Source organism: Rhea pennata, chromosome 16 (assembly GCF_028389875.1).
Source record: "Rhea pennata isolate bPtePen1 chromosome 16, bPtePen1.pri, whole genome shotgun sequence".
Taxonomy (NCBI): Eukaryota; Metazoa; Chordata; class Aves; order Rheiformes; family Rheidae; genus Rhea; species Rhea pennata.
Genome location: NC_084678.1, coordinates 17,201,295 through 17,226,672, shown reverse-complemented (window position 1 = coordinate 17,226,672; position 25,378 = coordinate 17,201,295). Strand labels below are relative to the sequence as shown.

At 61.7% G+C, this 25,378-nt stretch overlaps 3 protein-coding genes across 3 annotated transcripts; 1 reads left to right on the top strand and 2 right to left on the bottom strand.

The window, feature by feature from the left end:
• Nucleotides 1-566: 566 nt before the first annotated feature.
• Nucleotides 567-8,084, bottom strand: NSFL1C (NSFL1 cofactor). Its single transcript, XM_062589353.1, has 9 exons — nucleotides 7,951-8,084; nucleotides 7,088-7,185; nucleotides 5,739-5,813; nucleotides 4,344-4,509; nucleotides 3,923-4,015; nucleotides 3,120-3,229; nucleotides 2,506-2,643; nucleotides 1,816-1,980; nucleotides 567-950 (listed from the first exon to the last, which is right to left on the bottom strand). Exons 1-9 carry the CDS (start codon nucleotides 8,050-8,052, stop codon nucleotides 788-790), a joined length of 1,110 nt encoding a protein of 369 aa, XP_062445337.1. The 5' UTR covers nucleotides 8,053-8,084; the 3' UTR covers nucleotides 567-787.
• Nucleotides 8,085-8,950: 866 nt separating this feature from the next.
• LOC134147959 (signal-regulatory protein delta-like) lies at nucleotides 8,951-10,489 on the bottom strand. The gene is made up of 3 exons (XM_062589557.1): nucleotides 10,453-10,489; nucleotides 9,909-10,244; nucleotides 8,951-9,054 (listed from the first exon to the last, which is right to left on the bottom strand). The coding sequence occupies exons 1-3, from the start codon at nucleotides 10,487-10,489 to the stop codon at nucleotides 8,951-8,953; spliced, it is 477 nt and encodes a 158-aa protein (XP_062445541.1).
• A 2,182-nt stretch (nucleotides 10,490-12,671) lies between these two features.
• LOC134147957 (tyrosine-protein phosphatase non-receptor type substrate 1-like) lies at nucleotides 12,672-14,591 on the top strand. Its single transcript, XM_062589556.1, has 6 exons — nucleotides 12,672-12,744; nucleotides 13,277-13,621; nucleotides 13,701-13,802; nucleotides 13,885-13,906; nucleotides 14,202-14,244; nucleotides 14,381-14,591. The coding sequence occupies exons 1-6, from the start codon at nucleotides 12,672-12,674 to the stop codon at nucleotides 14,501-14,503; spliced, it is 708 nt and encodes a 235-aa protein (XP_062445540.1). The 3' UTR covers nucleotides 14,504-14,591.
• Nucleotides 14,592-25,378: the final 10,787 nt, after the last annotated feature.

The window sequence follows — 25,378 nt, the reverse complement described above, 5'->3', positions numbered from 1 at the left end:
TAATCACTTCTCACTGATTCAGCTTTGTGCCTTCTTGGAGAGAACAAGTCAACAGCAAGTTGTATTTCTCAAAGAAAAGCAATACAGCAAGTTAAAACTGCAAACAGTCCATCTGGACTACCGGAGAAAGTGCAGAGAGAGTAGGTGGATACTGCAATGAAGCCCATACAAGTTCTGCAGAGGGAAGGAGAGTCAAAACTTTCTCTCCAGAAAAGGCTAGCAAGACACATCCAAGCTCTCCCCACACTCTAAAAAACAACAGCTGTTTCACAAAGATTTCCCCCCACAATGCCCGTACGATAGTGTCATTATTAGTCTGGCAATCAGATCACCCGTTCTGGTGTAGTCTATACTTAATGTGCAAAAATAAAGAGTATTTTGTAGCAGTCCTTGGAGAAGAGGAAAAAGTAATAGATTGGTATAAGCAGTTAGTTAGCATGGACAGAAACGGCTCCCTGGGAGTTCCCTTCATCTTTACCTTCCTCCCCTCTAAAGGGTGCAGTAATGTAATCCACAAAGGTAGCTACATTCCCATGGGAGAATGTGGCACAATAGGCTGCAGCTCCTTTCAAAACTGGTTCATTTTATTTATTTTAAAGTCCACTGATCATCACAAAAAAAAAAAAAAAACATGGGAAATGCAACTAAAGAGAAAAAAGTCCAACCAAGACCTAAGAACCCAGCGCTACGAGTAGATGTGAGCCTGTGCTGCACGGCACAGGTGCACGCACAGGACGAGACGGCACATGCGCACTGCAGGCAGGCGTGTGGCGAGAGATGAGTTCCTTTATATTAACCGCTGAACAATGACAGCGTTGAGCAGGTTGGCTTCCTTCAGGGTTTGGTTCTCATCAGTCAGCTCTTTATTTGGGAAGGTGGTCATGAGGATGAAACTGGTGGCAGCCATTGCTGGCCGGGCATCTACTATGAAGAGCCGGATGTCACGGATCCTGTCCAAAGGGATCAAACACAAGGGTGACATTGTTGTTTCACACCCTGCAGAAGTCCATGGCAACAGCCTAAATTCACCCTTCCCAGAGCATGCAATCCTACAGTTGCTGCACTTGCTTCCCAACTAACAGCAGAGGCCACAGCCAGACAAATCTACAGTTTCAGCTGCTCCTCCATGGGCTCCTGCTCAGTGAAATAACGCAGGCTGCTTTATTAGTTTAAGAATTTCCAACTTATTTTTTTTCAACTAAATATTCCTTTCACTGTCCAACAGCAACATTGGATCTATTTCCTGCACCTGAGCCTGGAAGAATGTTTTTGTAACTCTGTAGCATGCTTTATTCTCCTATAAGAACTGGAGCATGCTCAGGCTCTCTAAGATCAGCTAGATGAGAAGAACTTCAGGACAGAAGTCTAACGAAGCAATGGATTATACAGCCAGCTTTGCTCAGCCAAGGGAACTGAACTATTTTAAACTGTGCTCCAATCAGCTCAGGGAATAGCCCAGTAGAAAAGATTCAGTTGAAAGTCATAACAACTGAACCAAGCTCCTAATTACCTGACAGCTTCTTTTTCTATAGTTGACATTAAAAAAAGCTACGCTAATAATATTGAACCTCTCAGATACAGTTATCACCAACTATGATCCATCACTGTCTGGAAAGCAAATTCTATCCTTTGAACAGTTAATGACTGCCTTAAAACCCCACAATAAGTTTATTCCTATTCACCTATACAGAAGGATCCCCAGAGCTCCCTTTAGCAGGCTAGCCAGGATTTTAACATCTGCTCCAGCTGTGCACAGTTCGCAGTGTCATTCAGGCCTTCCCAGTTAGTAACCTGTGTTTCCTGCTGCCTTTGTACCTGTGATTGTGGTTAAATTTCTGGACCAGTCGCCCGCCGTCAGCGAGCCGGATTTGAATGTTGGTGATGGGCTCCGACTCATCAATACTGATGGCAGAACTGGCTTTGGCTTCATTCTCTGCCTGCTGGGCTGGTGAACTGGTGCCCATCACCTGGGGGACAGTGCTGAGAACAGAAAGACACAAGGAGAGCTGTTATAAACCAACTGAATCACCAGGCTGCAAGATGCCAGGAGTCACGCATACAAACTTATTGCCTACTGGGCCTGGCTACGAGGGTTCCTAGGCAAGAGACACCAATGCAAACTGGAAAGGTCCAAGAATAAGATTTCAGGAACCAGCTAGTAAGCTCACAGGTAAGTAGGCACCTGTCCATAAACTTCAATTCTACCATCTCCCATTAGAGTACCTCATCATGGGTCTTCATACACCAATAGGAACAGGGTCTTATGACTATGAAAAACTGCTTCTACATTACCTAATGCGATGGTTTCAAACCAGAGATCTGCCTCTTGCCACTAAAAGGCTGAGCCATCCCACAGTATACAACAGCGAGCCCCATTTCCTCTCTCGGAGGAACACCTCACATACCACACACACTAAGCATCTTCTCCTCAGAAAGGTGAATCAATCATCCCACTAAAACTCTCAAGCGATTTTCACAGATCACTGACACACCAGTCCTCCTCACCTGCCCAGCTTCTGTCCTTCTCCAGTAAAGGCTCTGAAGACACTTTTAGGTTTCACATAATCCTCATCACGGTGATCCTCCATATCCAAGTTCACTTGACCACCCCGTGCTAACCTGCGCAGCTCTGCTGGGACCTCCCTGCAAAGACAGAGGGTATTCTAAGAAGTCTGCCTGAAGAAGAAACAAGTCTGGATAGTGAAGAAGTGCCATCCACAGAATCTGGTGCAAACACAGACCTCTGGACTTTCAGGAATCACAGGATATTCTTGCTTAATTAACAAGGTAGACACGTACCTCCCCAGAAACAAATTAAAGGCTACTTTTCCCATGCTCTAGCTTAGAGCTAGAGCATGCCTTTCTGTGATGCATCAGAAATTGTCACCCCAAATTTGACAGTCCGTTTGCTCATTTTGAATGCTCAAGGCCCCACACAAACCAAGGCTGCTTCCCCATTCATCTAAAATAAATATCCACATTTTCCCCCCAGCAGTTTCAATATTAAGAGCTCAGCCCTCTTAAGAAAGAGCAAGTGAAACATGCTACTGGTTCAGTGCTCCTGGTTTCACAAACACCTGCGTTTCACCATGCAGTCAATTCTTTCTCTCCCCTCTTACCCTCTACGGATATCGTCAAGAAACTGGGCATTGGATGGATCTTGGTAGCTCCTCAGTTCTCCACTGTCCAGACTGAACCCACTCTTCCACAGCTTCAGTACAACATGCACCTGCAATTGCCCCCACCCAAAAAAAAAAAAATCAGCTCCACTGAAACATCTTAGTAAGAACAATAACCAGAAGCAAAGTGAAAAGCTGATGACCAACAGAGGGGTTTCAAGCTGCAGACAAAGTTCCAGCAAGATTCCTCTGAGCTGGTATAATCAACAGGGAAAAAAAAAAACAAAAAACAAAAAAAACCCAAAACACCCAGGCATTGGCTATCACATCAATTCCTAGAAGGTGACATCGCAGACAGCACCACTGTCCCCTTTTTGATAAATATAGTTGAAGAGTCAAAAGTGTATTAGGCTAGAAGCTTAAGCCAAGCTCCCACCAAGGTCAAGGTGGACATTTGCTCACAAGCCAAGCAAGAGAGCATCTTGCAGTGGTGCTCTAAGCTCCATGAGTCTTCAACAGCTGAGGACTTTTCTCAGCTTCTTTAGTCTGACTATATTGATCATGCAAATAGTGTGCAAAGAGTAAAGATTCCTGCACTCCTAAGGAGCACCCAGGTTCTTCATTAGAAATTCATCAGAAAACTATTTAAGGCCCAAGCACCTATTATTTTCTCATCAGAAATCCTACAGGAAGCAAGATGCACCCGTCAGGCTTTATAGCTCTCTGTGCTCTCAAGCTTTGCAGCTGTAATACAGAAATCCCTCAGGTGACACTTACCAAACAGAACAGCCAGAGATACTCACATCCTGAGCAGAGTTCTGTCTCCTCTCTCCTGCCACATATGCAGACTCCTCCTCTGGAGTAGCCCCAAGCCGATACCCTCCTCCTGCAAAAGGCTGCGAGAGAGAGGCAGGCAAAGAGTTTATAGAACATACACCCAGGGAACCCTTTCCCCAATACCACTCTGAATAAGTGGCAATTTCATGTATTATCCCACAAATACAGTGACCAGCTTGAACAAGTTGACACAGCGAAGTGGCTTTTCTTGCCACTGTGACACATAAGCTAGAGCTGCACTAACAGAGGAACCGAGACACAGCTGTTTTAAGAAAATTCAAGGGCTCAGAAGCACTACAGAGCCATCATAGTGGCAATGATGAGCAGATTCTGTCAGCAGAGAAAAACTGAAACAGGGAAAGGAAGAAAGAACTCATTGCTCCTCACTTTAGGCTTGCTAGTCTCGCCACTGCTCTTGGCTGTCCGGTCCACCGCCACTGCTCCATGTTCCTTTGCTCCTTTGAATAGATCTTCCACCAGCTCATTGGGACTCTTCTTCCTTGGAGGGCCAACGATCTGCTGTCCACTTCTCTCGGAGCCTCCAGCATAAAACCTAGACAGAAAGTGCACATCTTCTGGCTAAGACTGCAGTTCCTTCACATGGACTTGTGCTTCTCCAGGAGATGCATGTGAGAGGACCCAGCAGATTTATACCAGGACTTGGTTGTTCATTTTTGTAAAGCTTAATGAAACAGCTTAGATGCACAAATATCAGCTATTACTAGTGTATCTTCTACTGCAGCCACTTATAGTAGGTGGCAATTACAGAATTTTGGGAAACAGTCCCAACAGTGCATGAATTTGTAAAGTTATCCACTGATCAATAATCATGAAGTAATCCCAGACCTTCAACTCCCTCAGGTTGAGCAAGAGAGAGAGTCTAGACTGACAGAGCTCAGTTTCAAATTCTAGCACCAGCTGCATTGCTAACTCCTAACATGAATTTCAGCAGGTCTGACTTGTCTGATACCTTTTTTAGCTCTTCTCTGAGATGAAAGAATATAGGCCACATCCAAACAGTATTTTGAAGGAAGACACACATTCATTCTACACTTAAAGATCACCACGCACAGGACTGAACTGAAAGCAATAAATCCACAGCCAACACAGCGCAATTAAACCCAGTCTTTTTTCAGGAGCACTTCATACTTTCCAGCTGGCTTGTAACACGAGCAAGCTCACATCTCATTGCAGGAGACCATGCAGCCCACCTATCTCAGCCACCTTAAGGTGCATCAGCTTCATTCAATTTACCTTGTATGTTAACCTTGAGTGTATTTAACTACTTGCAGCTGATACTGTAGAAAACTTCCCCACTAGTATTCCTTAGAGGGAAAGACCCTGTTGAAAAGGGACCTACATTTTTCCTTTCCATCTCCTTAGCCATTACATTCCCCTTAAACCGCACTTCAAAGGAAAACAAACAAGCAAAAAGAACAATCAATCCCTCTAATGTTCCCACACTTGTGTTCTCTACAGAGAGAAATGTTACTCATAACCTTTTTCCAAATCTAGGGCTTCCACATGCTACCTCAGATTTTCCCCTCTTTCAAGGCAGTTCAGTGATGAACACTGGTGTTCATACAGAAGTGCTGAGCACATGCTTGCACACAGACTTTGCACTGACCAACTTTTCTGTGTCAAATCTGAGATTTCAAGGACAGGAGTTTCATATCCACTTACACTGTCTTTTTTTTTTTAAAAAAAATGTATACAAGTGGCAAATCATTGCATGAGGACAGAGGCAAAACCACAAGCCTAAGTCTTTAACTGAAAACTTACCGCTGTCCCTCTTCCTCTTCCTCATCATCCTCCTGTGCATGAACAAGGTCTCTGAACGATGTTACCCGATGGTCACTGCAAATCAGAGTCAAAGCACATCAGCCTCAGGACACATTTCAACCGCATAAAAAAAAAGCTCCTGAACATACATAACATGCTAGTTTGTCTCTTTTCTACTTTCAGGGTCCAATTCCTTTTTCTATGAAATCATAGGTCAGCACTGGGGTAACTGAGCGGTGAACTGAGCTCCTGAGACATCTGTTCCAATTATATCAATAAAAAAGAATAGCAGATGCACAGGAGGAGACTCAGAAGGTGGTTGCAAGTACAGCAAAAGCAGTAAATCCTCAGTCATCTTCTGTTAACATACTAAATTTTGTTCCCTTTTTCAGAGAACAGCCATTATCGAATCCACACAAACTCAGGTCACCCTTCCAGGCCCCAAGCAAGTCCAGCCCCTACTTCCTTTCACTCTTGTTATTTCTGCTGAGGCTGTTACCTGCGATCTAAACTGAGATGAAGGGTATTTCTGCAATATGGAATTTATTCAACTGAGACCACTTTTCCACACAGATCCTTCGCTATACAGTCAGTAAGCCTCTTCTCCATACTCTTTCCTCCTTAAAATGGGATAGTACTTCCTGACTGCACAGGGATTTGTTAAGGCCAAATCAACTTCTTGTAAAATGCTAGACCCTGATCAGATAAGGCATCATACAGAATTACAAGATATTTTTCCTGGGGAGATCTAATCTGCTTAAATGAAAGGGCTGCCTATAAAAACTAAGACAGTTACCTATTGATTGTCTTCTAGCCTCAAAACACAAATCAAGTTTTTCCTGAGCAATGAGACAAGTTATCCTAACTGATCGTTAGATGAGTTGTGCAACAACATCAGAGTCCAAGATGTATAAATGCTGACGTTTCCACAATTTCTCAAGAGTCATATAAGGTGAAGCAGATCAAAATGCAAAGATGTCTACTCTAATAAATATCATACATCAATACTTTAGATTTAGCATGTACTTTTAAATAAGTAATTTCCACTTGCAGGTTTACAAACTCTTGACAAGCAGATCAACAGGACAAGAGGCAATGGGCAGAAATTGAAGCACAGGAAGTTCTGCCTGAGCGTGAGGGGGAATTTCTTCATCGTGAGAGTGACGGAGCACTGGACCAGGTTGCCCAGAGAGGTTGTGGAGTCTCCTTCTCTGGAGATATCCAAGGCCCACCTGGATGCAACCCTGTCTAACATGCTCTAGGTGACCCTGCTTGAGCAGGGTGGTTGGACCAGATGATCTCCAGGGGTCCCTTCCAACCTTACTGATTCTATGATGCTCTCACCGCACCTGGGCGCAGTGCCTCTGGATATAGAGCTGGGTGTCGGCTGGGGAAGAGTCAGGATGTCGTCATCACCTCCGTCCTCATAGAAACTGGCAAGGGCAATCTGAAAAGAGACACCACAGCGTCTTTTCAGGGTGAGAGCAAGCAGCCCCACAAAAAATAAAAAAAAAAACAAGCAAACAGTAATGATATATCTAAAGTTTTTACCACATTAGAACTCCTGAACCACACCAACATGAAAGATATTTTACATGATTTCTCCTTCCCTACAGAAGCCCTAGTAAAGCCAAGCTCCTAATGCCAGTTTTTAGTGCTTGGCTTTTTTATGCAGGACATTTACCAGAATAGTTATTCCTGAATGACCTCCCTGAACAGAGACCCTTATACCACATCATTTTTGCAGGGGTTACACTAAAATTCATATTCTGAAACAGCTGCATCTGTGACACCCAAGGGTAGCGGCCAGTAATTAATTAGGCAAGCCCAGAATACTTGAGTAGGGGAAGACACCAGGTGCCTGACAGCTCACCTGATTTGGGGGCATTCTGACCACTGCTACGATCAACAGCGATCTCACCCCCCCACACACCCCACCGGCTTTTAGGGAAAAAACAATGTAAATCCGGCAAACTCCGAATTCCGTGTCTGGCACCGAGAATTGAACCGTTTCCGGATCGATGCGATAAACAGGGCAGGTTATAGCCCAAATCACCACGGCTGCAGCTGGCCCCGACGCTCGCAGCCCAGCGAAGGGGGCGGCGGCGGCGGGGCCCGGCCGGGCCGAGCCGGGTCGGGCCTGGGGCCTGCGGGCGGCGGGGCCGGCCCGGGCGGCGGGGCCGGCGGTGGGTCCCGCGGCGGCGCGGGGTACCTGCAGGTCCCAGCCGGCGGACTCGAGGAAGAAGCGCGCTCGCTCCTCCTCGACGCCGGTCACGGCCACGAACTCCCTCAGCGCCTCCTCCCTGTCCGCCATCTTGCCGCGGTGCAGCGCCCAAAGCCCGCCGGGTGCCCCCGCCCCGCCTGGCCCCGCCCCGCCCCGCCTGGCCCCGCCCCGCGCGCCCGCACAAACCGCGCCGGGCGGAAACAGCGGCGCTGCGCCACAGCGGCCCCTGGCGGCTTGGCGGCGCGCGTGCGCAGCGTGGTGCGCAGCGCCGAGCACCGCCGCGGGGGTGGGTGCGGGGCGAAGCGGCGCGGCGGCGGCGGCGGCGGAGCGGGGACGGGAGGCGCCCTAAGGCCTGCGGCCCCCGAGGCAGCTCCCCCCCGCCCCCGGCACCAGCATCCTCGCGGCTTCGGCCTCGCGCGCGGGCCGAGGAGCGGAGCCCGCGGCTCCGAAGGGAGCCGGCGTTTCCCGCCTCGGATGGCAGCCGAATCCGGCGGCGCCCGCCCGTCTGGATAGGTCCCGGACCTGCCGTCCCGGTCCATGCCGGGCAGATCCGTGCGGGAGCCGCCCTGCCCGGGGAACGCAGCGTCCCCCTTCCCGCCCAGGGCCGCCCAGCGCGGCGGAGGGAGCCGGGAAGGGCTGGGGGCCGACGGCGCGGGCCGCAGCCGAGCACCCCGAGCCGCCGCGTGCGTTTCCGTGCCGTTTATTTCCAGGGAGAAACAGCAAAGACCACGGAGCGCGGCCCTTCCCGCCGGCACGCCCGGCCCGGGGGCCGCGCGCGGGCCGATGTCCGTCCGGGGGGCCGCGGCCGCGCGAGCGTCGCCTCCCGCTGCGGGAGGGCCGGGCGGGACGATGCGAGGATGTGAAGAAGCCTGGAAACAGCTCCGGGGCCCTGCAAAGGCAGAGCCCCCGCCCCGGGAAGGTTCTCTGGAGGCGGGGACGCTGCTCTGACCGGCCGGGGGGCTCCCGCCACACGGCGGCCTTCACCTGCTCACACCATCCTGCGCTTGAAGAGGTAGAAGAGGACGAGGCCGATGACCCCCTTCTCCAGCAGGAGCCCGATCAGGAGGCCGAGGAGGGACGAGAGGTGCTGATCTGCGGTGGGGAGAGGGGGGTGTGTGACACCTTGCCTGCTAGGGATGGGAATTCTGGTCCCAGCAGCATCCACCCCCATACGGAAACAGGTTTTACGTCCTTAAATCTGCTGGCGGTGGGTGGGATGGGCTGGTCCTGCCAGGTTAGAGCCACGGCGCCCAGGCCCAGGACTCAGCACTCACAAGGCCTGGTTGCCACCTCTTGAATTCAACAAGCCTGCGGGCCCTGAGGAGCCAGGCCTTAGTGAGCACGGGGCGGGCTCTGTGCTGCTCTTAGGACAGCAGGATGAAGGGCACGCTTGGGAGAAGGGCTCAGCCTGGTGGGAGCTCTGCTCCCGACGGCTGCATCCTGCACGGGTGCCAGATCTTGCCTAGCCTGCGTCGTAACGGGAGCAGGGCAAGGAGCAGCTCAGGATGAGGCTGAGAGAGCAGGAAGCGGGGCACGTTTGAAGCTGGGCAGGCTCTTATCGTCCCGTGCAGGGTTCTGGTGGGACTGAGCTTTCTCAGGAGGACAAGAGCAAACAACCGCCTCCTCAGGGACCGCGCCTCCACGGCCAGCGGCAAGCTCACGCTCACCCTTGTTCGCGGTGGACTGGTTACTCGGCTTTGCACAGCCTGTGCCCCTGGCTGCCAGGCAGCTCTCCGGGGGGATCCCCTGATCTGCCTGGGGCACCTGCTTGCTCCTGTTGTCAGCAGGGAACGTGGCCTGGGCAGGGGAGGGGTACGCAGGGGCCCGCCCCTGGCCCCCGCTCATCCCAGGACCACAGCTGGCCACGACGGGGCAGCTGTGCTCGGCAGGGCTGGTTCCCAGGTGGGAGCTGCTCAGGGAGCGACAGGGCTGAGAGCGCCACTCACCATGCACAAGCACGTTCGTGCCCTGTCCCGACATATACACCTTATCCTGCTCTCCTTTCTGAAACTTCACACAGTAATAGGTCCCAGCATCCTCGATTTGAACGTTGCTGATGCGGATGCTGTAATCCGTGTTGGACGGATTCACCACCCTCGTTACGCGGGAGAAGGAGCCTTTATCTTCATAAACGGTCCGATTCACCTTGTCCTCAGCCTTCAGCCACTTCACAGGTCCTACTACAGTGGCTCCAGACACGGTGCAGTTCAGGGTGAGCGTCTGCCCCACGGATACTGTCACCTCCCGCTGGGGCTGCTGCAGCTCGTTCTGAGCATCGGCACCTGGAGCAAAACCAAAACCCGTTACGTACCCCCCAAACGCAGGAGGGGCTCTGTGGCCCTGATCTCAGTAGAATTCTCCCTCAGTAATTGCCCACCCAAGTGTCAGGCTCTTCGCTTGCCTTCAGAGCCCTCTCCAGCATAGAACCAGCAAGGTTGGAAGGGACCTCTGGAGATCATCTAGGCCAACCCCCCTGCTCAGCAGGGTCACCTGGAGGATCAGAGCCCTGCAAAGCTCCCACTGCCATGCTCGGGCCTACTGCAGTGCAGCGGGGCCAAATTTACAGGCATGCACAAGGTTGTTAGCAGGGATTGCGGGCAGCAGGACTGGCCCAAAGTCCCGGGCCAGCACTCCAAAGCAGGTGAGCCTGTGGTAGAGGTTCAGCTTATATGAGCAGGCACAGAGCTCAGTTCGACTGCAGGCCTCAGCAGCGAGGTTGAGACAGCTGCATCTTTACTGAATGACAGCGCCTAGTACTCCGTACAGCCAAAACATCAAACAAATCCCAGCTGCTGAATCGTACTGGCATGCCCTGCTATGTCCCATGTCATGGGCCATCCTTCTTGATCAATCAGGAGGGAACAAGGTTATAAAACACAAAACTCTCCTAAAGCAAGCTCTCTTCACAGATGAGGATATAATACCACATTTTCTGCACTTAATCGCTCTAATTTCCTTTGAACTCCAGGGCTGATTTGCTCTATCAGAGCACAGTTAGAAGCTGAAGCCTACACCAGTTAAGCAAAAGTTATTGCTACTTGTCACCAGTAGAGGAAAGTGGTTCCCTTTGAAGCATCTCAATAACATAGCTTCCAAATCCAGCCGACTGTGTTGTGCTCTGCAGTGGAAATAGAAACACGCAGTGCCTGGCCGGCTAGTGTGCCCGAATGTCCCCTTGCCTGTGCAAACAAGCTCCAGGTCCCCTGAGCACCGGCGCCTGCACAGCGAGAGCAGGGGGGCTGCGAGGGTCCCGCGGCACGGGCACCACCCGCGCGGGGACCCCCGGGGCTGCACGGCCCGCGGGGATAGGGGCTCCCCGGGGCCGGCCGGAGTGAAGCCAACTCTCCCACCGGGGATGGAAGCAGGGAGCAAGAAGAGAAGGGGAGGGAAGAGCCCGGCGTGTGCTCAGGCTGGGGGCAGGACGGTCCTGGCAGCAGCGAGGGAAGGGCGCGGGAGAGCGCGGCGCCCGGGCGGCCCCGTGCCCTGCACTCACCTGGGGCTCCGCCGAGCAGCAGCAGCAGCAGGCAGGCGAGAGCCGGCGCCCGCGCTGCCGGAGCCATGCTGAGAGCTGCGTCCCGCTGCCCACCGGCACGGCACGGCATGGCACGGCACGGCACGGCACGGCTCTGAGGTGGACTCGTTGCAAATGGGGAAGGAAAGGCACGGCAGCTGGACAAGTTCCTCTCTCATGCACATAAGCCCAGAGGATTTCCAAACCATTTCTGCCACGGTGCATCACGGGACCATATCCTTGCCGGCCCTGAAGGCCGCTGAGCTGCTGTCCTGCGAGGTGGTGCTGCGGCGGGTTTGCAGCCCTGCGACACGTTTGCAGCTCCACGGCAGGTTTGCAGCCCCGTGGAGGGTTTACAGCCCTGTAGAGGGTTTGCAGCCCAACAGCAGGTTCACAGCCCCGCGGAGGGTTCACAGCCCCGCGGAGGGTTTGCAGCCCCATGGAGGGTTCACAGCCCCGCGGAGGGTTTGCAGCCCTGCGGAGGGTTTGCAGCCCCATGGAGGGTTCACAGCCCCGCGGAGGGTTTGCAGCCCTGCGGAGGGTTTGCAGCCCCATGGAGGGTTCACAGCCCCGCGGAGGGTTTGCAGCCCTGCGGAGGGTTTGCAGCCCCATGGAGGGTTCACAGCCCCGCGGAGGGTTTGCAGCCCCACGGGCTGTCCTATGCCCGCTGCTCCCGATGTCTGCACCGCCACGGGCAGCGGGAGCACGAACCCTGCGCCGCCAGCCCAGCACGCTGCGCCCCAGCCGCACGGGACCGTCCCCGTCGTTCAGAGCGGGAAGGGAGGCGCAGCGCGGCGTTCCCAGCCCCCTGGCCCCGTGCCCGGGGCCTGCGCGGCGGCGGCGGCGGCGGCGGCGTCCGAGCTTCGCCTCCCCGCGCCGCCCCTCCCCGCAGGCTGGAGAACCTCGCGCGCAGCTCCGAAACGCGCAGCCTTCCCCAGAGCGCGCGCCTTGCTCGCGCCCCGCCGCGCCTGCGGGCCCCAGCGCCCGCAGCGGAGGCGCAGCCCGGCCCCGGCAGCCAGCCCCGGGCGGGCAGCTCGGCGCTGCGGCCCCGGGCGCTGCGTCGCGGGGGTTAAGCCCCGGCGCGCGGCCGGGCGGGCGCCACAAGCGTTAACAGCACCGCGGCCGCTCGCCTCCGCTTCCTGCGCAGCTTCTCGTTTTCCTTCTCCCGAAGTCGGAGCTCAAACTTTCGGCGGCGCCGATGGCTCTGCCGGCGGCCGCCGCCGCTCCGCTCCTCGTCCGGCTGCTCAGCCTCTGCCTGGCCCCGCTCGCCGGTGAGTAGGGCGGCGGCGGCGCCGCGGCTCGGCCCCGTCCGTCCCGACGGACCGCTCCTGCTCCCGCGGCCGCGGCCCGAGCCGCCGCCGGGGGCTGCGCGCGGTCCCCAGGGCCGTGGCAAGCGCGGGATTTCTTTTTTCCCCGGCGTCCTGGCGATCCCCGGCTGCAGCATCTCCGCGCCGTGCCGGGAAGCGGTGCTCGGCGTGCAGGCGCCGCGACGCCCCGGGGCCGGGGGGGCGGCCGGGGCTCGGAGCAGCCGGGGAGCCTGGCCCCCGCCGCGGGGAACGCCTGGTGCGCTGCGAGAGTCCTGCTAACGCTTACGGGCTTTTCCTCCCGGGAACTGGCCTCTTTCTGCACCGCTGCAGCCTCGGGGACCCCGCGGCGGCGGGCAGCTCCCGCCTGAACCCTTCCCCGCTTTGGGCCTGGCTGCCGGCGGGTCGTCCTCGGGGTCCGGCGGCCCCGCGCGGGCACGGTGCCGCAGGGCCCCCGGGCGGCGCCGGCCTTGGGCCCGTCACCCGGCGTCGCCCACAGGTGCCGGCGCCGGGGCGGACGGGCGCTTCCAGCTGTGGCAGCCGGCGGCGGCGGCCGTGTCCGTGGGGCAGGCGCTCACGCTGCGCTGCGAGGTCTCCGCGGATGCTCCGGCGGGACCCGTCAAGTGGCTGAAGCTCTCGGGCGGCGGCAATCAGACCGTCTACGATCAGAAAGGCCGCTTCCCCCGGGTCAGGCGGGCGGCGAACGGCTCCAACACGGACTTCACCATCCGCATCAGCGACGCCCGCCCCGAGGACGCCGGCACCTATTACTGCGTGAAGCTCCAGGCGGGCTCCGGCGAGCAGGTTTACCAGCGGGGCCCCGGCACGACCGTGTCGGTGCACGGTGAGTCGGGGCAGCGGGCGGCGCGCCGGCCCGGCCCCGCGGGCGCCGCGCGCCGGCGCTGAGCCCCGCGTCCCCGCAGAGAGCGCCCCGTTTGCCGGCGTGGCCGTGCCGGCCGCCGTGCTCGCCGTCCTCCTCCTCGTCGCCTTCGTCACCCTCTGCGTCTACCGGCGGACGAGGGGAGGTGAGCAGGGCGCCGGCGGGCGGGCGGGCGGGCGCGGGGGGCCGCGCGCGCCCCGCTCACCCTGCTCTCCTCCGCTTTGCAGGTGGCAGCGCCAGCAGCCCCAGGTGGGTACCCGCCGCCTCCGCTCCCCGCCGCGAGCCTTGTCCGCCCTCCCGCCCGCTCTGGAAAAGCCGGAGCTTTTCCCCCAGGGAAAGACAGAGCTTTCGGTCGGGGGCTGCGTCGCCTCCGGCACGGGCTGCCGAGCCGGGGAGTTCGCACGCGGGCAGGGCCGGGCGGCGCGGCGCCGCCGAGCCCAGCGCCGCTGCAGGGCGGAAAGCCGGGGCGCGTCCGCGCGGCACCGTGCCGCCCGGCGAGCGGGATCTGCTCCTGGCCGCTCTAACGACGCTTCTTCTCCCCCAGCCCCGGCGGGCCGGACCCGGAGGCCTCCGCTGCGCCCGAGCAGGTAGGAGCGCGGGGCGGCGGGCGCCGGCGGGCGTTTCGCGAGGCTCCCGGGGGGGCTCGCGGGAGAGGGGCGGCCGCGCCGGCGCCGTCCTCCTGGCGCCCTGGCCCACGCGCGGCTCCGGCTCTCGCCCTCGCAGCGGCACGGCGCGGCCGACGCGGACCTTCACTACGCTGTCCTGCAGCCCCTGCCCGCGGCCCCGCGCCGGGCTCCCGGCCCCGGCGCCTCCGAGTACGCCAGCATCCGCGGAGCGGCCCGGTAAAGCGGGGCACCGCCGCGGACCCGGCCGCCAGCCCCGTCCTGGGGGCGGAAGCGGGGCTCTTCCTGCGAGGCGTGGGAAAGAAGAAGCAGAGGCGCTAGCGGGGCGCAGCCCGCCACGCTCCCGGCCCGCCGCGCTCAGCGGCCCGCCGGCGCGCGCTTCGCGGCCCGTAAAGCACGCGGAGGTCTGGGCACCCGCGCCGCCGGGAGCGGCCGCCGGAGCCGCCGGGCAGCTCCGAGCGCTCGCGGGCCCCCGCAGCGCCCGGCACCGCGCGCCCGCCGAAGGCGTCAGCTGAGCGCGCGCGTCCCGGCGGAGGAACCTCGCGCTTCGGCCGCCGCCGGAGCCCTTGAAGGCTGTTTGCAGATGCCAGCCTCCAATTTCCTTTATCTGGGGCTTTTTCTTTTTTTCTGCGAAATCGAAATAGAGAAGTGAAACAAGGTAGCACGCAACATCCGCGCCCGTGCGTGGGGCGCGGGGCCGCGCTCCTCCGCGCGGGCACCTCGCTGCTGGGGCGGGGGGGAGCCGCTTCGGAAACGCGTTTGCATGAGCCGCCCCGGGGGACGCGGCTCAAGGCTTGGGGACAGTTTGGGGACATTTCCTTTTCGGCAGCGGCTCAGGGCCCGGCGCGCAGCACCCAGCGCCCCGGCCGCGGGCGGCGCCGGCGGCCCCGTCCCCGCCGGCGGGACGCGGGAGCCGAGGACGCCGGGACAGCCGCGGCGCGAGGAGCCCGCGCGGGGACGGCGAGCAGCGTACGTAAAACACGTGGGTGAGACCCGGAGCGGGGAGAGAGACCTCGCGGGCGAGGGGGAATGAAATCAGATTTGAAGGGATTTCAGGGCTTTTTAAGCATCGGGCTGGGCTGGGAGGGGGAAAATCCACTTTGAGAAAAGCATATGCGAGGTGGCGAGCGAGCGAGCGGCCGCGGAGCGCCGGGAGCGCCGTGCACCTAGGGAAGGGCCAGGTCCGCGGCTTACCGCCCAGGAGAGGGATTTGGTGGTTATTGTGGGAAAATCCTTTAAGCCGGCAGCCCGGGCCGCGCCGGCGGGGAAAGCCCGAGCGAGCGCCGAGCGCGGCCGGCAGGTAGGAGCGCGGCCGGGGGGTGCGGGCGAGCGCGGCTCCGCGCGGCACTGCGAGCGGGGGGGACGCGGCCGGGCCCGGGGCAGCCCAATTTACCCTTCGCAACCCCTGCGGGCGGGAAACTTCCCCGGAAAAGGGGGGGGGGGCGGCACGGCCGGCAGCACGCGCCGGGCAGGGGCCGAGGAGCCGGAGCTCGTGCCGGAGCCGAGGCAGAGCGAGCGGAGCGGCCAGCCCGCCGGCCGGGGCGCCGCGCTGCTCCAGCCTGCTCTGGCGGCCGCCTCCGTCCTCGGGCGCTGGTGTCTGTCTGGGATGCCCCCACGCTCGGATCCCCCCCCCCCGGGCCGCACCCGTGCTGCCCCCCATCCCCATCCCCGTCCCCCTCGCCGCGGCAGCTCCCGAGGCAGCCGGGAGCCCGGCCCCGGGAGGCGGCTCCGCGCGCGCCGGCGGGTCCCTCCGCGCCTCGGCACCATCCACGTGGCCACCGGCCTTGTGCTGGCTGGAGCAACAGGACCCTGCGGTGCCATTCGGACCCTGCGGTGCCACGGGGACACTGAGATGCCACGGGGACCCTGCGGTGCCACGGGGACCCTGCGGTGCCACAGGGACACTGAGATGCCACGGGGACCCTGCGGTGCCATGGGGACCCTGCACTGCTGCAGGGACCCTGTCATGCCACAGGGACCCTGTCATGCCGTGGGGACCCTGCGGTGCCACGGGTAACCTGCAGTGCCAGGGGACCGTGCAGTGCCCTGGCACCCTGGAGAGCCTCAGGAACCCTGCGGTGCCACGGGGACCCTGCAATGCCACAAACATCCTGCCATGCCACAGGGACCCTGCGGTGCAACGGGGACCCTGCGGTGCAACGGGGACCCTGCAATGCCACAAACATCCTGCCATGCCACAGGGACCCTGCAGTGCTCCAGGGACCCTGCAGTGCCGCAGGGACCCTGCAATGCTACAAACATCCTGCTGTGCCACAGGGACCCTGCAGTGCTCCGGGGATCCTGTGGTGCCACAGGGACCCTGCAATGCCACGGGAACCCTGCAGTGCCATCGGGACCCTGTGGTGCCATGGGGACCCTGCAATGCCACAAACATCCTGCCATGCCACAGGGACCCTGCAGTGCTCCGGGGACCCTGTCATGCCACAGGGACCCTGCAATGCTACAAACATCCTGCTGTGCCACAGGGACCCTGCAGTGCCATCGGGACCCTGCGGTGCCACGGGGACCCTGCAATGCCACAGGGACTCTGAGATGCCAGAGGGGCCCTGCAACACCATGGGGACCCCGCAGTGCCACAGGGTTCCCGGTGCCAGGGCACTGACGGGGAGCAGCACCGGTGTCCGGAGGCACCGGCAAGGCTCCGCGCGGGCGCTGGAGGAACGGCGGCGATGCTCTGCGGGGGGGCAGAGAGGGTCCCAGGGACCCTTCCGCTGCCCCCAGGAGAAGCCCTGCAGGCCCCACGCCGGGCCGCGTGGCATCACCCGGGCCCGCGCTGGCGTCCCGCGGGCCGTCCCGAGGTCGCCGCCGGCCGGGAGCGGGCCCCTTTACCAGGGCGGCGTTTTCTCCGGGAGGCAAGGGACGGAGCGGAAGCAAAACGCTTACGCGCTTTGTGCTGTTACTGATTTATTTCATGTTGTATTTATTGAATCTTATTCCCCGGCTTCACGGTTATTGTAGATTTTTATTAAAGAGGATAAACAGTTTGGGGATTTGGGGTTGTCATAGGAACTGCTTTTGTGCTGTGGCCTCGCTTGCGGCGTTATTATTCCCCCTGGTTTCCCGACGTAGCGAGGGCTCAGCTCTTTCCAGCCCAACAGATATTTTTCCAGCCCCGCAAGCACAGCTTGAGCGAAAAGCCACGCGTGGGGAGCGAGGCGCCGCGGCGCGGGAGGCGGCGCGAGGGGCTCCGCTCCTGCGGCACCTGCCCGCGGCTTCTCGGGCGGCTCCCGGGAGGCTGCGCCGAGGGCGCTGCAGCTCCGCCGCCGCGACTCCTGCCCGCTGGCCGGCCCCGCTCGCACGAAACCCCCGGCGTCAGCAGGACGAGGGAGGCGAAACCAAACTCGCACCAGTTTTGGAAACTTTTACTTCACTTTGGTTTCCCCCCCCCCGCCCCGCCGGGTGCAAAGGGGCTTTCGGCAGCGGCCCGGGACGAGGCGGGAGCTGAGGCCGGCCCGTGGGAACGCCGCCGGCTCTGCTTCCCGCGGGGCGCCGAGCCGCGCCGGGGCGCCGAGCCGGGCGCGCTGCCCGCCGGGCGCGCGGCGCGACCTTAACGCCGCGCTCCGCTTGGCCGCCGGCCCCGGGAGCTGGCAGCCGCGCCGAGCCCGGCACAACTGCCCCTCTGACGAGAAGTGCGAGGGAAAGGAAAAAATATTTCGCGAGCCGGGTGAATGGGAAAACCAGAAGCTGCGGGAGGAAGCCGAGGAGAGGGCTGAAAGCGCCGCCTCAGCCCGGCCGGCTGGCGCGGCCCCGCGGCTGCCGCCGGCGGCTCCGGGGGCTCCCCGCGCCGGCCGCCGGATAAACAGCTCGCTCCTTTAAATAATTGCTTCTGACAGATCCATTTCTTCCACGAGGTTCAGGCTTAATTTTATAATGGTATCGGTAACTATAGCAACGCGTAAAAATAACATATCCCCGGGCCAGGCGAATTCTCGGTAAACATCTCTGGTTTCCAGGAGCGGAGGAGCGAGGCCGCGGGCGGCCCCGGCCGGAGGAGCGCGGAGGAGCGGGGCGAGCGCCGCGCCGGGAAGGGGCCGGCGAGCGGGCGGCCGCGGGGAACGGGGACCCCCCCACCCCGGCCGCGTGGGAAACCGCCGCCGCCGCCGCCGCGGGAGCCCGGCACGGCTCCGGCGCCTGCGCGTGGGGAAGGGGTAGCGTTTGGGTGAGGATTCGCGGGACGGCTAATTAGCAGCATTAACTGCTCGCGCCTCGCGATGATGGTTTCATCTGCCAATCCTCCGGGCGACGCGGAGTTCGCAGCAGCTAATTGGGTGGATGTCGTTAGCGCTCGCGGTCAGGAGCTGCTGCTGGAGGGCTGCAGCATGAGGCTCGCTCGAGCGTTTCATCCGAGCAAGAGACGATTGAATTTGTCTCCGTCGCGCGCGCTGCGGGGCAATCGCTTTGCCACCGGCCCCCGCGGCCTCCCTGCCGCCTCCCCGGCGCGACGGGCGCAGCGAGCCGCCGAGCGAGCCCCGGGGAGGCTCTCGCTGCGCCCCAGCGCACATGCCAGCCAGCGGCACTTGTGCGCGGGCCAAGGGACAAAAACGCTTTTTATCCGGGCACAGCAGCCCGAGACGCAGGGCGATCTCCTCGCCAAGCACCCGGCGGCGGCGGCGAGGGCCCTGCGGGTCCCATGGCGGCCCGGGCCAGCGGCCCCGTTTGGGCCCAGAGCTCTGGCTCGGGGGGCTGAATGCTGCTGCACACGCGTGCACACACACATGTATGCACACACAAGTATGTGCACACACATGCATGCACACACATGTGTATGCACATACAGGTGCATGCACACACATGCATAGACACACGCACACACATGTATGCACACTCAGGTGCATGCACACACATGTACATGCACCCATGCGCAGGAGCATGCACACACATGCACATACATGTATGCACATGCAGGTGACTGCACATATGCACATGCACACATGTACACATGCACAGGTGCCTGCACACACATGTATGCACACACAGGTGCCTGCACACACATGCACACTCACGTATGCACACACGGGTGCTTGCACTTGCAAAATGGGCTTCCCGCACGCTAGTGCACGCTCCTCCGCTTAGCAGGTATCTGCTGGCACCGCCACGCATCTCAGCTCAGGCGCCGCAGGTCCCCACCGCGCACAGATGCTCCCCGGCAATGCTTCCTCGGCCTCGCACGCCCCGCCCGGCCCCTCGGGCGCCCCGGCACCGCCGCGCGGCCCCCGGCCCCGGCCCCCGCCCCGCGCCAGCCCCGCGCCAGCCCCGCGGCCCGCGAGGCCGAGCCCCGGAGCGGCAGCGCTTCGCGGCGCGGAGAGACCCGGGGACCAACGCGGGCACCGTGGGCACGGTGTCGGGGGCGGGAATGAATCCTTGTGCTTTTTGTTGCCCTTTGGACTGTTTAAAAAAAAAAAAAAAAAAAAACTGATGATAAAACATTGCAAAAGCCTCGCCGAAGCAATTTTGCAAGAGTTCCCGGCGGCAGGGCCAGCGCGGTCAGTCCCCGGAGGGCAGCGAGCGCCGAGGCAGGCGGCGGGGACGTGCGCGGCCCCCCGGGCGGGCACGCGCGGGGCGCCCCGAGGCCGGGAGCGCGCGGAGCCCGCCTGGGCCGAGCTCGCCCGCGGCAGCCCGGCCGCGGCACGCTTTCCGTTCCCGCCGCGCCGCCTCGCACCCGGCGCTTTCACAAACAACCTCTATCGAAGCCGCCGCTGCCAGCAACGCTGCTATCTTTCGGCACTTTTGCTAACAGCGGGCGATCGAGCGCGGTGGCGGCGGCGCTCGCGCCCGAGCCCGGCCCCGCGGCCGGCCCCGCGCGGGGCTGGGGCGGCTCCGCCGGCCCCGGCGCCTGCTGCTGCCGCCTCTGCGGCGAGAACACGTCCCGCGGAGCAGCTGCCCCCGCGCAGGCTGGACTTCAGCGTCCCGCGGCGGTGCCAGCGCCCGCAGCGAGAGCGCTGACGAGCAGGAAGCGATGGGCTGAGATAGCTTAACGTGATAAATCCCTGAGCGCTGGCGCTTGTGTTTTCATCTGCAGCTGCCGTGCGAGTTTATCAGGCAGCGGCGAGCTGGAGCGGCCGGGCCCGGGAGCGAGCGGAGCGTTATCTGCCGTCGCAACGCTGGATGCGCTTTCATGATAACAATTTGCTATCAGCAAAGAACTTTGAGGGGATTATAAAAAAAGAAACAAAAAAGAAAGCAGCAAAAGAAAATCAAGCTGGTGTCACTCCTCGCCCGGCGTGGTCCTCGCAGGGCTGCAGAGGGGGCTCCGAGGGCTTCCGCAGCATCGTCCCGCTCCGGCTTCTCCTCTTAATTAACCCGGTTCCCAGGAGGGCCGAGCCGTCAGCGCCGGCTCCCGAGCCCCGGCGGCACCTGAGCAAACGCCCTCCCGAGCAGGGGCCCGGGCTGCGGGCGCCAGCGCCGCGGCGCCCTGCCAGCGCCCGTCGCCTCCCAGCCCTCCCCGGCCTGCTTTTCTCACCGCGTCAGCGGTTTCGTCCCGAATCCCGCAGTCCCTCCGTCCGCCCCCGAATTCCCACCGCCTCCAGGTCGGGCCCCGGCCTCGGCACAGGATATAAACCACCTTTCCTGCTCTGACACAGCCTGCTAGGAATTCCCCCGTCGGGGAACGTGCACACGGCGTTAAGGAAGCCCGGCCGAGTTGCCCCGTTTTCGGCGCCGGTCGGGTGCCCCCGCGCTCCCCCCCGCCCGCCCGCGCCGGGGCGGCCGCCCTCCCTCGCCCGGAGGGCGCCACGAAGCAGTCGGGGCTGCAGCACCCCGCGAAAGCCCTTCGAGGGGCGTCAGGGGCGTGAGCCGGCCCCGGCTGGCGCGACGGCGGCCTCCCCGCAGCTCGTCCCTGCTCTGCCCGTCACAGCGTGTTCGCCGGGGCCTTAACGAAGCACCTGCGGCTCGTTGCAGCCGGGGGCCTCTCCCCATCAGGACGCGGCTGGGCGCCGCCTCCTGCCTGGCTACAAGGTGCTCGCGGTGCCGCCGCGGTGGCTACAGCAACAGCAGCGCCCGGGGCGAGCGGGCAGGTAAGACGCGAGCGAGCGCCGGGTTCCCGCGCGGGTGTTTGCAGGGCCGTGCCGTGCCGTGCCATGCCGCGCCGCGGGGAGCTGCCGCCCGACACGGGCGGCTGCCCCGTCCCCTCTTCCCGGGGCACGTCCCGCTCGGCTGCTCCCGCTGCTGCTCCTCGCCGGCTGGCCGAAGGTCGCTTTTCCCGTCCGTGCGTTAGCGTGTTGTTTGTTACAAGTTAACATCAGCTAAACTAATTTAAGCTCTTTCTGTACTGGATGTCTTGGATTAAGTTGGCATGGTACCTAATGAAGCTGAAGCTCCATTTGTTATGCTGGAAGCCCTAAATATCAGCAGTGCAATAGCAGTTACTTATTCTAGAAGATATTTCCGTGGTTTTTTTCTTCCTCCTAAAATGAAAAAGGAGGAGGAGGATGCCCCGGGCGTTCGCTCGCGCAGGCTCGCGAGCCGCGCTCGCTCTCTGATGTGGTCGTGCACCTCGCTTTTTGTGGTGGCACGCTACGAAAGCGGCGTCCCGCGGAGGGGACGGGATGGGATCCGGCGGTGCCCGGGCTGGGCTTGGCCGGGGACGCAACGGGGCGGCCGCAGAGCTGCGCGGGGCAGCGCGTCCCCGCAAATCGGAGTGGCCATCTGCGGGCGGTGTGGAAAAGGGAGACGGGTTATCTCGGCTCCCGGAGCCGCAGGATTTACGGTGCTTTCTAGGCTGGTGGCAAAGCACTGGTGTTCTTCCCGTACTGGGTTTCTGCAGCTCATCTCTAAGGCTTCCCGGCTGCCTGGGTTTTGTGAGGCCGAAGGGACCGCAGGCATCTCCCTCACCAGCAAAGCTTTGCTCGGGCCCAGACTGGGCCTTGCTGGGCGGGAACTGAGCCCTCGCGTCTCGGTTAGCTCTGAATCCCCCTCTCGGCCGAGCGAGCCGTTTCCGCTGGGCGCAGGGAGGGGATGGCGGAGGCCGGTGGTCACGGGGGTGGAAGCGCCGTGGGGGTCGAAGCAGCGCTGCGGGACTTTCAGCGCGGCCCCGGGATGCTGCTTTCCCGTGCCGTGGCTCCTGCTCCGGGGAAGGATCTGCCTCCGGGCTCGTGCCGGGGAGGAAGCAGCTCGGTGTGGGCGATCCCACTGCCCGCACAGAGCCGTGCACCTGGAAGTAGGGAAATGCAAAAGCGTGCTGGGCCCCAGGCTCCTCCTGGAGCGGTGACAGCTCTGGCCAGAGCCTTTGGCTCGGGAAGGGGAGCTGAGCCCCGCTTGGCTCTTGGAGAGAGTCTGCTACGGCCCAGCACCGAGCGCAGCGGGGCTGGGGGGGGCCGGGCGCGAGCCTGGCCTGCCTGTGCCCTCCCGAGGAGGGTGCTGGGAACGCGGTGTGAGATCCTCCCCTGCCGCAAAGCTGTGGAAACGAATCTATTCTGGAAACGCTCCCGGAGCGCTTCTCCGGCCGGCCGGCTGCGAGGTCTCCGGCAGGCCGCTGCAGCGGCTCCTCGGCCCCGAGCCGCCCCGCACGGGGGCCGGAGGGGCCGCGGGAACGCCGGCTCCGAAACCGCCCTCCGCGCTGGAGCGGCGGGTTTCGGCTGAAGCGAGAAGCGGCAGCGAGAGCGAGCGCAGCCCGGCCGCCCGATAGCGGCGCAGAAAGCCTGGCAGCGCGAGCCCACCCTGGCGAGCGGCACCGCCAGCCACCTGCTCGCTGTGGGTGTTTGATGCTGAAGGAAACTACTAATTACGGCGTTTTGCCGGCTGAGCTCTCGCTCCGGCTCGGCGCGCGCGAGGAGTGGAGCGCCCGTCTGCCCCGGAGCCGGCGCCGACCCGCAGCCCCGCGCGGGACCGGGCTGCCAGCCCCGGGCTGCCGGCTCCCCGAGCCGCCCGCGTTCGCCAGGGCGCGGGGCCCCGGGCGGGCGGGGGGCGGCCGAGCCTGCTGCCCGTGTGCTCCCATAATGGGGCGCGATAGCAGCTCCTCCCGGGAAGCTCCCGCCACACCATCTGCTCTGCCTCGGTACCTTCTCCTGCAGAGCTTTTTTTAAGCTCTAACTTTCCTTCCCAAGCGTGCGGCGGCTGCTTGCGCAGGGGCTGTCTCCGCTTTGTAATTGCCTCCAAAAAGGTTGTCTCAACCTTCAGCACGGAGCGGGAGAGCAGCCCAGACAGGCTGAAGTCAGCCAGGCCTCCAGGAGTTGTGCTTCCATTTAAAAATAACCGGCAGAGCTGTTGGAAAGGGCTGTAGCATCCTGCCGGTGCCTTGTCCCCTGGCTGGGGGACCTGCTGCCCCGTCCAGCCTGGGTGGGATGCGCTGCCTGCTAGCTGGGGGGGTGCAGGGCTTCTGCAGACCAGGGCTAATCCCAGGCCCGCTCCTGGCGCCGGGGTGGTTTTGTCTCTGAGCCACGCTCCTGTGCCGAAGGCCGCGAGCGGATCCCCTCGCCAAAGCAAGCGGCTCCTCGGCGCAGCCTTCCCGGCCGGGTGCTCCCGGCTGCTTAAAGGGGAGACGGAAGCAACGGCTGCCCTGGGCTCCCTGGGAGCAGCACTCGCCGCAGATTATTTTAGGGCAGCTCCAGCTGCCCTGATGGGGCTCGGGGAAGGAGACACAGCGCGGCCAGTCCTGCCTCCGAATGTGGCGTGAGCTAAATTAAGGCTGGATGCAGCGCATGGGCGTAGCACGCGCCGGGGCTGGGGCGGCTCGCGGCGGCGCGAGCGTGCACAGGCTGACAACGGGCGCAGATTGCCGGTGCCAAGTCACTTAAGATATCTTTGCTGTTTGTTTATCCGAAGCCCTAAATAAAGCCGACAGCGCCGGCGGCTGCCTCGGGAGGGAGGGGAGCCGAGCTGCTGGCGGCGGGTCCCCGGGGCCGGTGCGGCAGGGCGGCCGGCCGGGATGCGCGCTCCTGCGAGCGAGGCTGGCTCACCCGTCCCTGGGCAGGCAGAGGGGGAAGCAGGGAGGTTTTGGGAGCTCCCAGTGTTGCATCTAACCCAAAGCTGCTGCAGACCTGCGCACCCACCTGGGGTGCTGGGGACAGGCTTGGGTTTGGTCCCGCTGCTGAGCCCACGGGGCAGGCCTGTGGCGGGGCAGGCCCCGGAGGAAGTGTCTCTGCACGGTCCCTGGGAGGGACCTTTGCACTGGGGAGAAGTGGGGAGGCTGTGGGACAGCGCAACGATGTGTCACGCGGGTGCTTATGTCTAGACCTCTTCCTCCCTTGCACCCCTTCTCCCCTGCCTGCGAGAGCAGGCTCTCGCCTCCCCCGAGCCGCGGAGGGAGCCGGGGATGCTCGGAGAACAAGCTCCCATTAATGCGCTGGCGGAGCAGGCAGTGCCGCAGCACGGGCGCCCCGCGGCACAGAGCGGCGTGTGTCTCGCGCGGCGCTCCCGCGTGCGCCGGGGAGCGGGCCTCCCCGCGCCGCCCTGAGAAGCAGCTTTGTTCTGCCCCCGGATCCTCCTTGGCGGAGACGGAGGGGACGTCCCGGGGATGCCCAAATCCGCGCTGGGCTCGCTCCCCGGGCACGTCTGCAGCGGCCCCTCGCAGAGAGGGGGCTGCAGTGCCTCTGCCTCCCCATCGAGCCTCCAAGCGTCCGCGCTGGCGGCTCCTCCTTGCTTCGTGTGACCTTGGTGGGCCAAGCTGGCCTGTCCACCTGGCACGGTGCTCCAAGACACCTGCTTGTGCACGGCACTATCTTGCTGCCCCACGCTCTGGGCTGGAAGCAGTGTGGGCTCTCCTGGCTTGGCCGGTGGCCCCGTGCCATCCCTCGGATGGTGCAGAAACACTTCGCCGTGGTGGTGAGCCTCCCAAGGCGAATTCCACGGAGAGCCCCGGGCTGCGCGGTGCCGAGGCCATGGCTGTGTTTGTGGTCACCCAGGAAGCCTGTGGCATGTGGCGGGACTCCAACCCCGGGTGAGCGCTTGAGGCACTGAACCATCCCTTCCTGTGGCCCGGCCACTTCCTGCGTCTTCCCTGGGGCTCCCCAGCGTACGTGCTTCCTGGCTCACCCCACGGCCGCGGGGACGCCACGGGGGCACCGGCCATGCCGGTGGCCGCTGTGGGAGGCGCGCACATGCAGGACCTGCAGGGATTTTTGCAGCCTTGAGACCCGAAACC

Excerpts from the sequence above, each read along its gene's own strand:
- NSFL1C (XM_062589353.1), bottom strand. The coding sequence starts at position 8,052 with ATGGCGGACAGGGAGGAGGCGCTGAGGGAGTTCGTGGCCGTGACCGGC. Across the intron at positions 1,981-2,505 it reads GAAGGACAGAAGCTGGGCAG|CACTGTCCCCCAGGTGATGG; the intron begins GTGAGGAGGACT and ends TTCTGTTCTCAG. Across the intron at positions 951-1,815 it reads AAATTTAACCACAATCACAG|GATCCGTGACATCCGGCTCT; the intron begins GTACAAAGGCAG and ends CCCTTTGGACAG.
- LOC134147959 (XM_062589557.1), bottom strand. The coding sequence starts at position 10,489 with ATGGCAGTGGGAGCTTTGCAGGGCTCTGATCCTCCAG. Across the intron at positions 10,245-10,452 it reads GCAGGGCTCTGATCCTCCAG|GTGCCGATGCTCAGAACGAG; the intron begins GTGACCCTGCTG and ends GTTTTGCTCCAG. Across the intron at positions 9,055-9,908 it reads CACGAACGTGCTTGTGCATG|ATCAGCACCTCTCGTCCCTC; the intron begins GTGAGTGGCGCT and ends TCCCCACCGCAG.
- LOC134147957 (XM_062589556.1), top strand. The coding sequence starts at position 12,672 with ATGGCTCTGCCGGCGGCCGCCGCCGCTCCGCTCCTCGTCCGGCTGCTC. Across the intron at positions 13,622-13,700 it reads CACGACCGTGTCGGTGCACG|AGAGCGCCCCGTTTGCCGGC; the intron begins GTGAGTCGGGGC and ends GCGTCCCCGCAG. Across the intron at positions 13,803-13,884 it reads CTACCGGCGGACGAGGGGAG|GTGGCAGCGCCAGCAGCCCC; the intron begins GTGAGCAGGGCG and ends TCCGCTTTGCAG.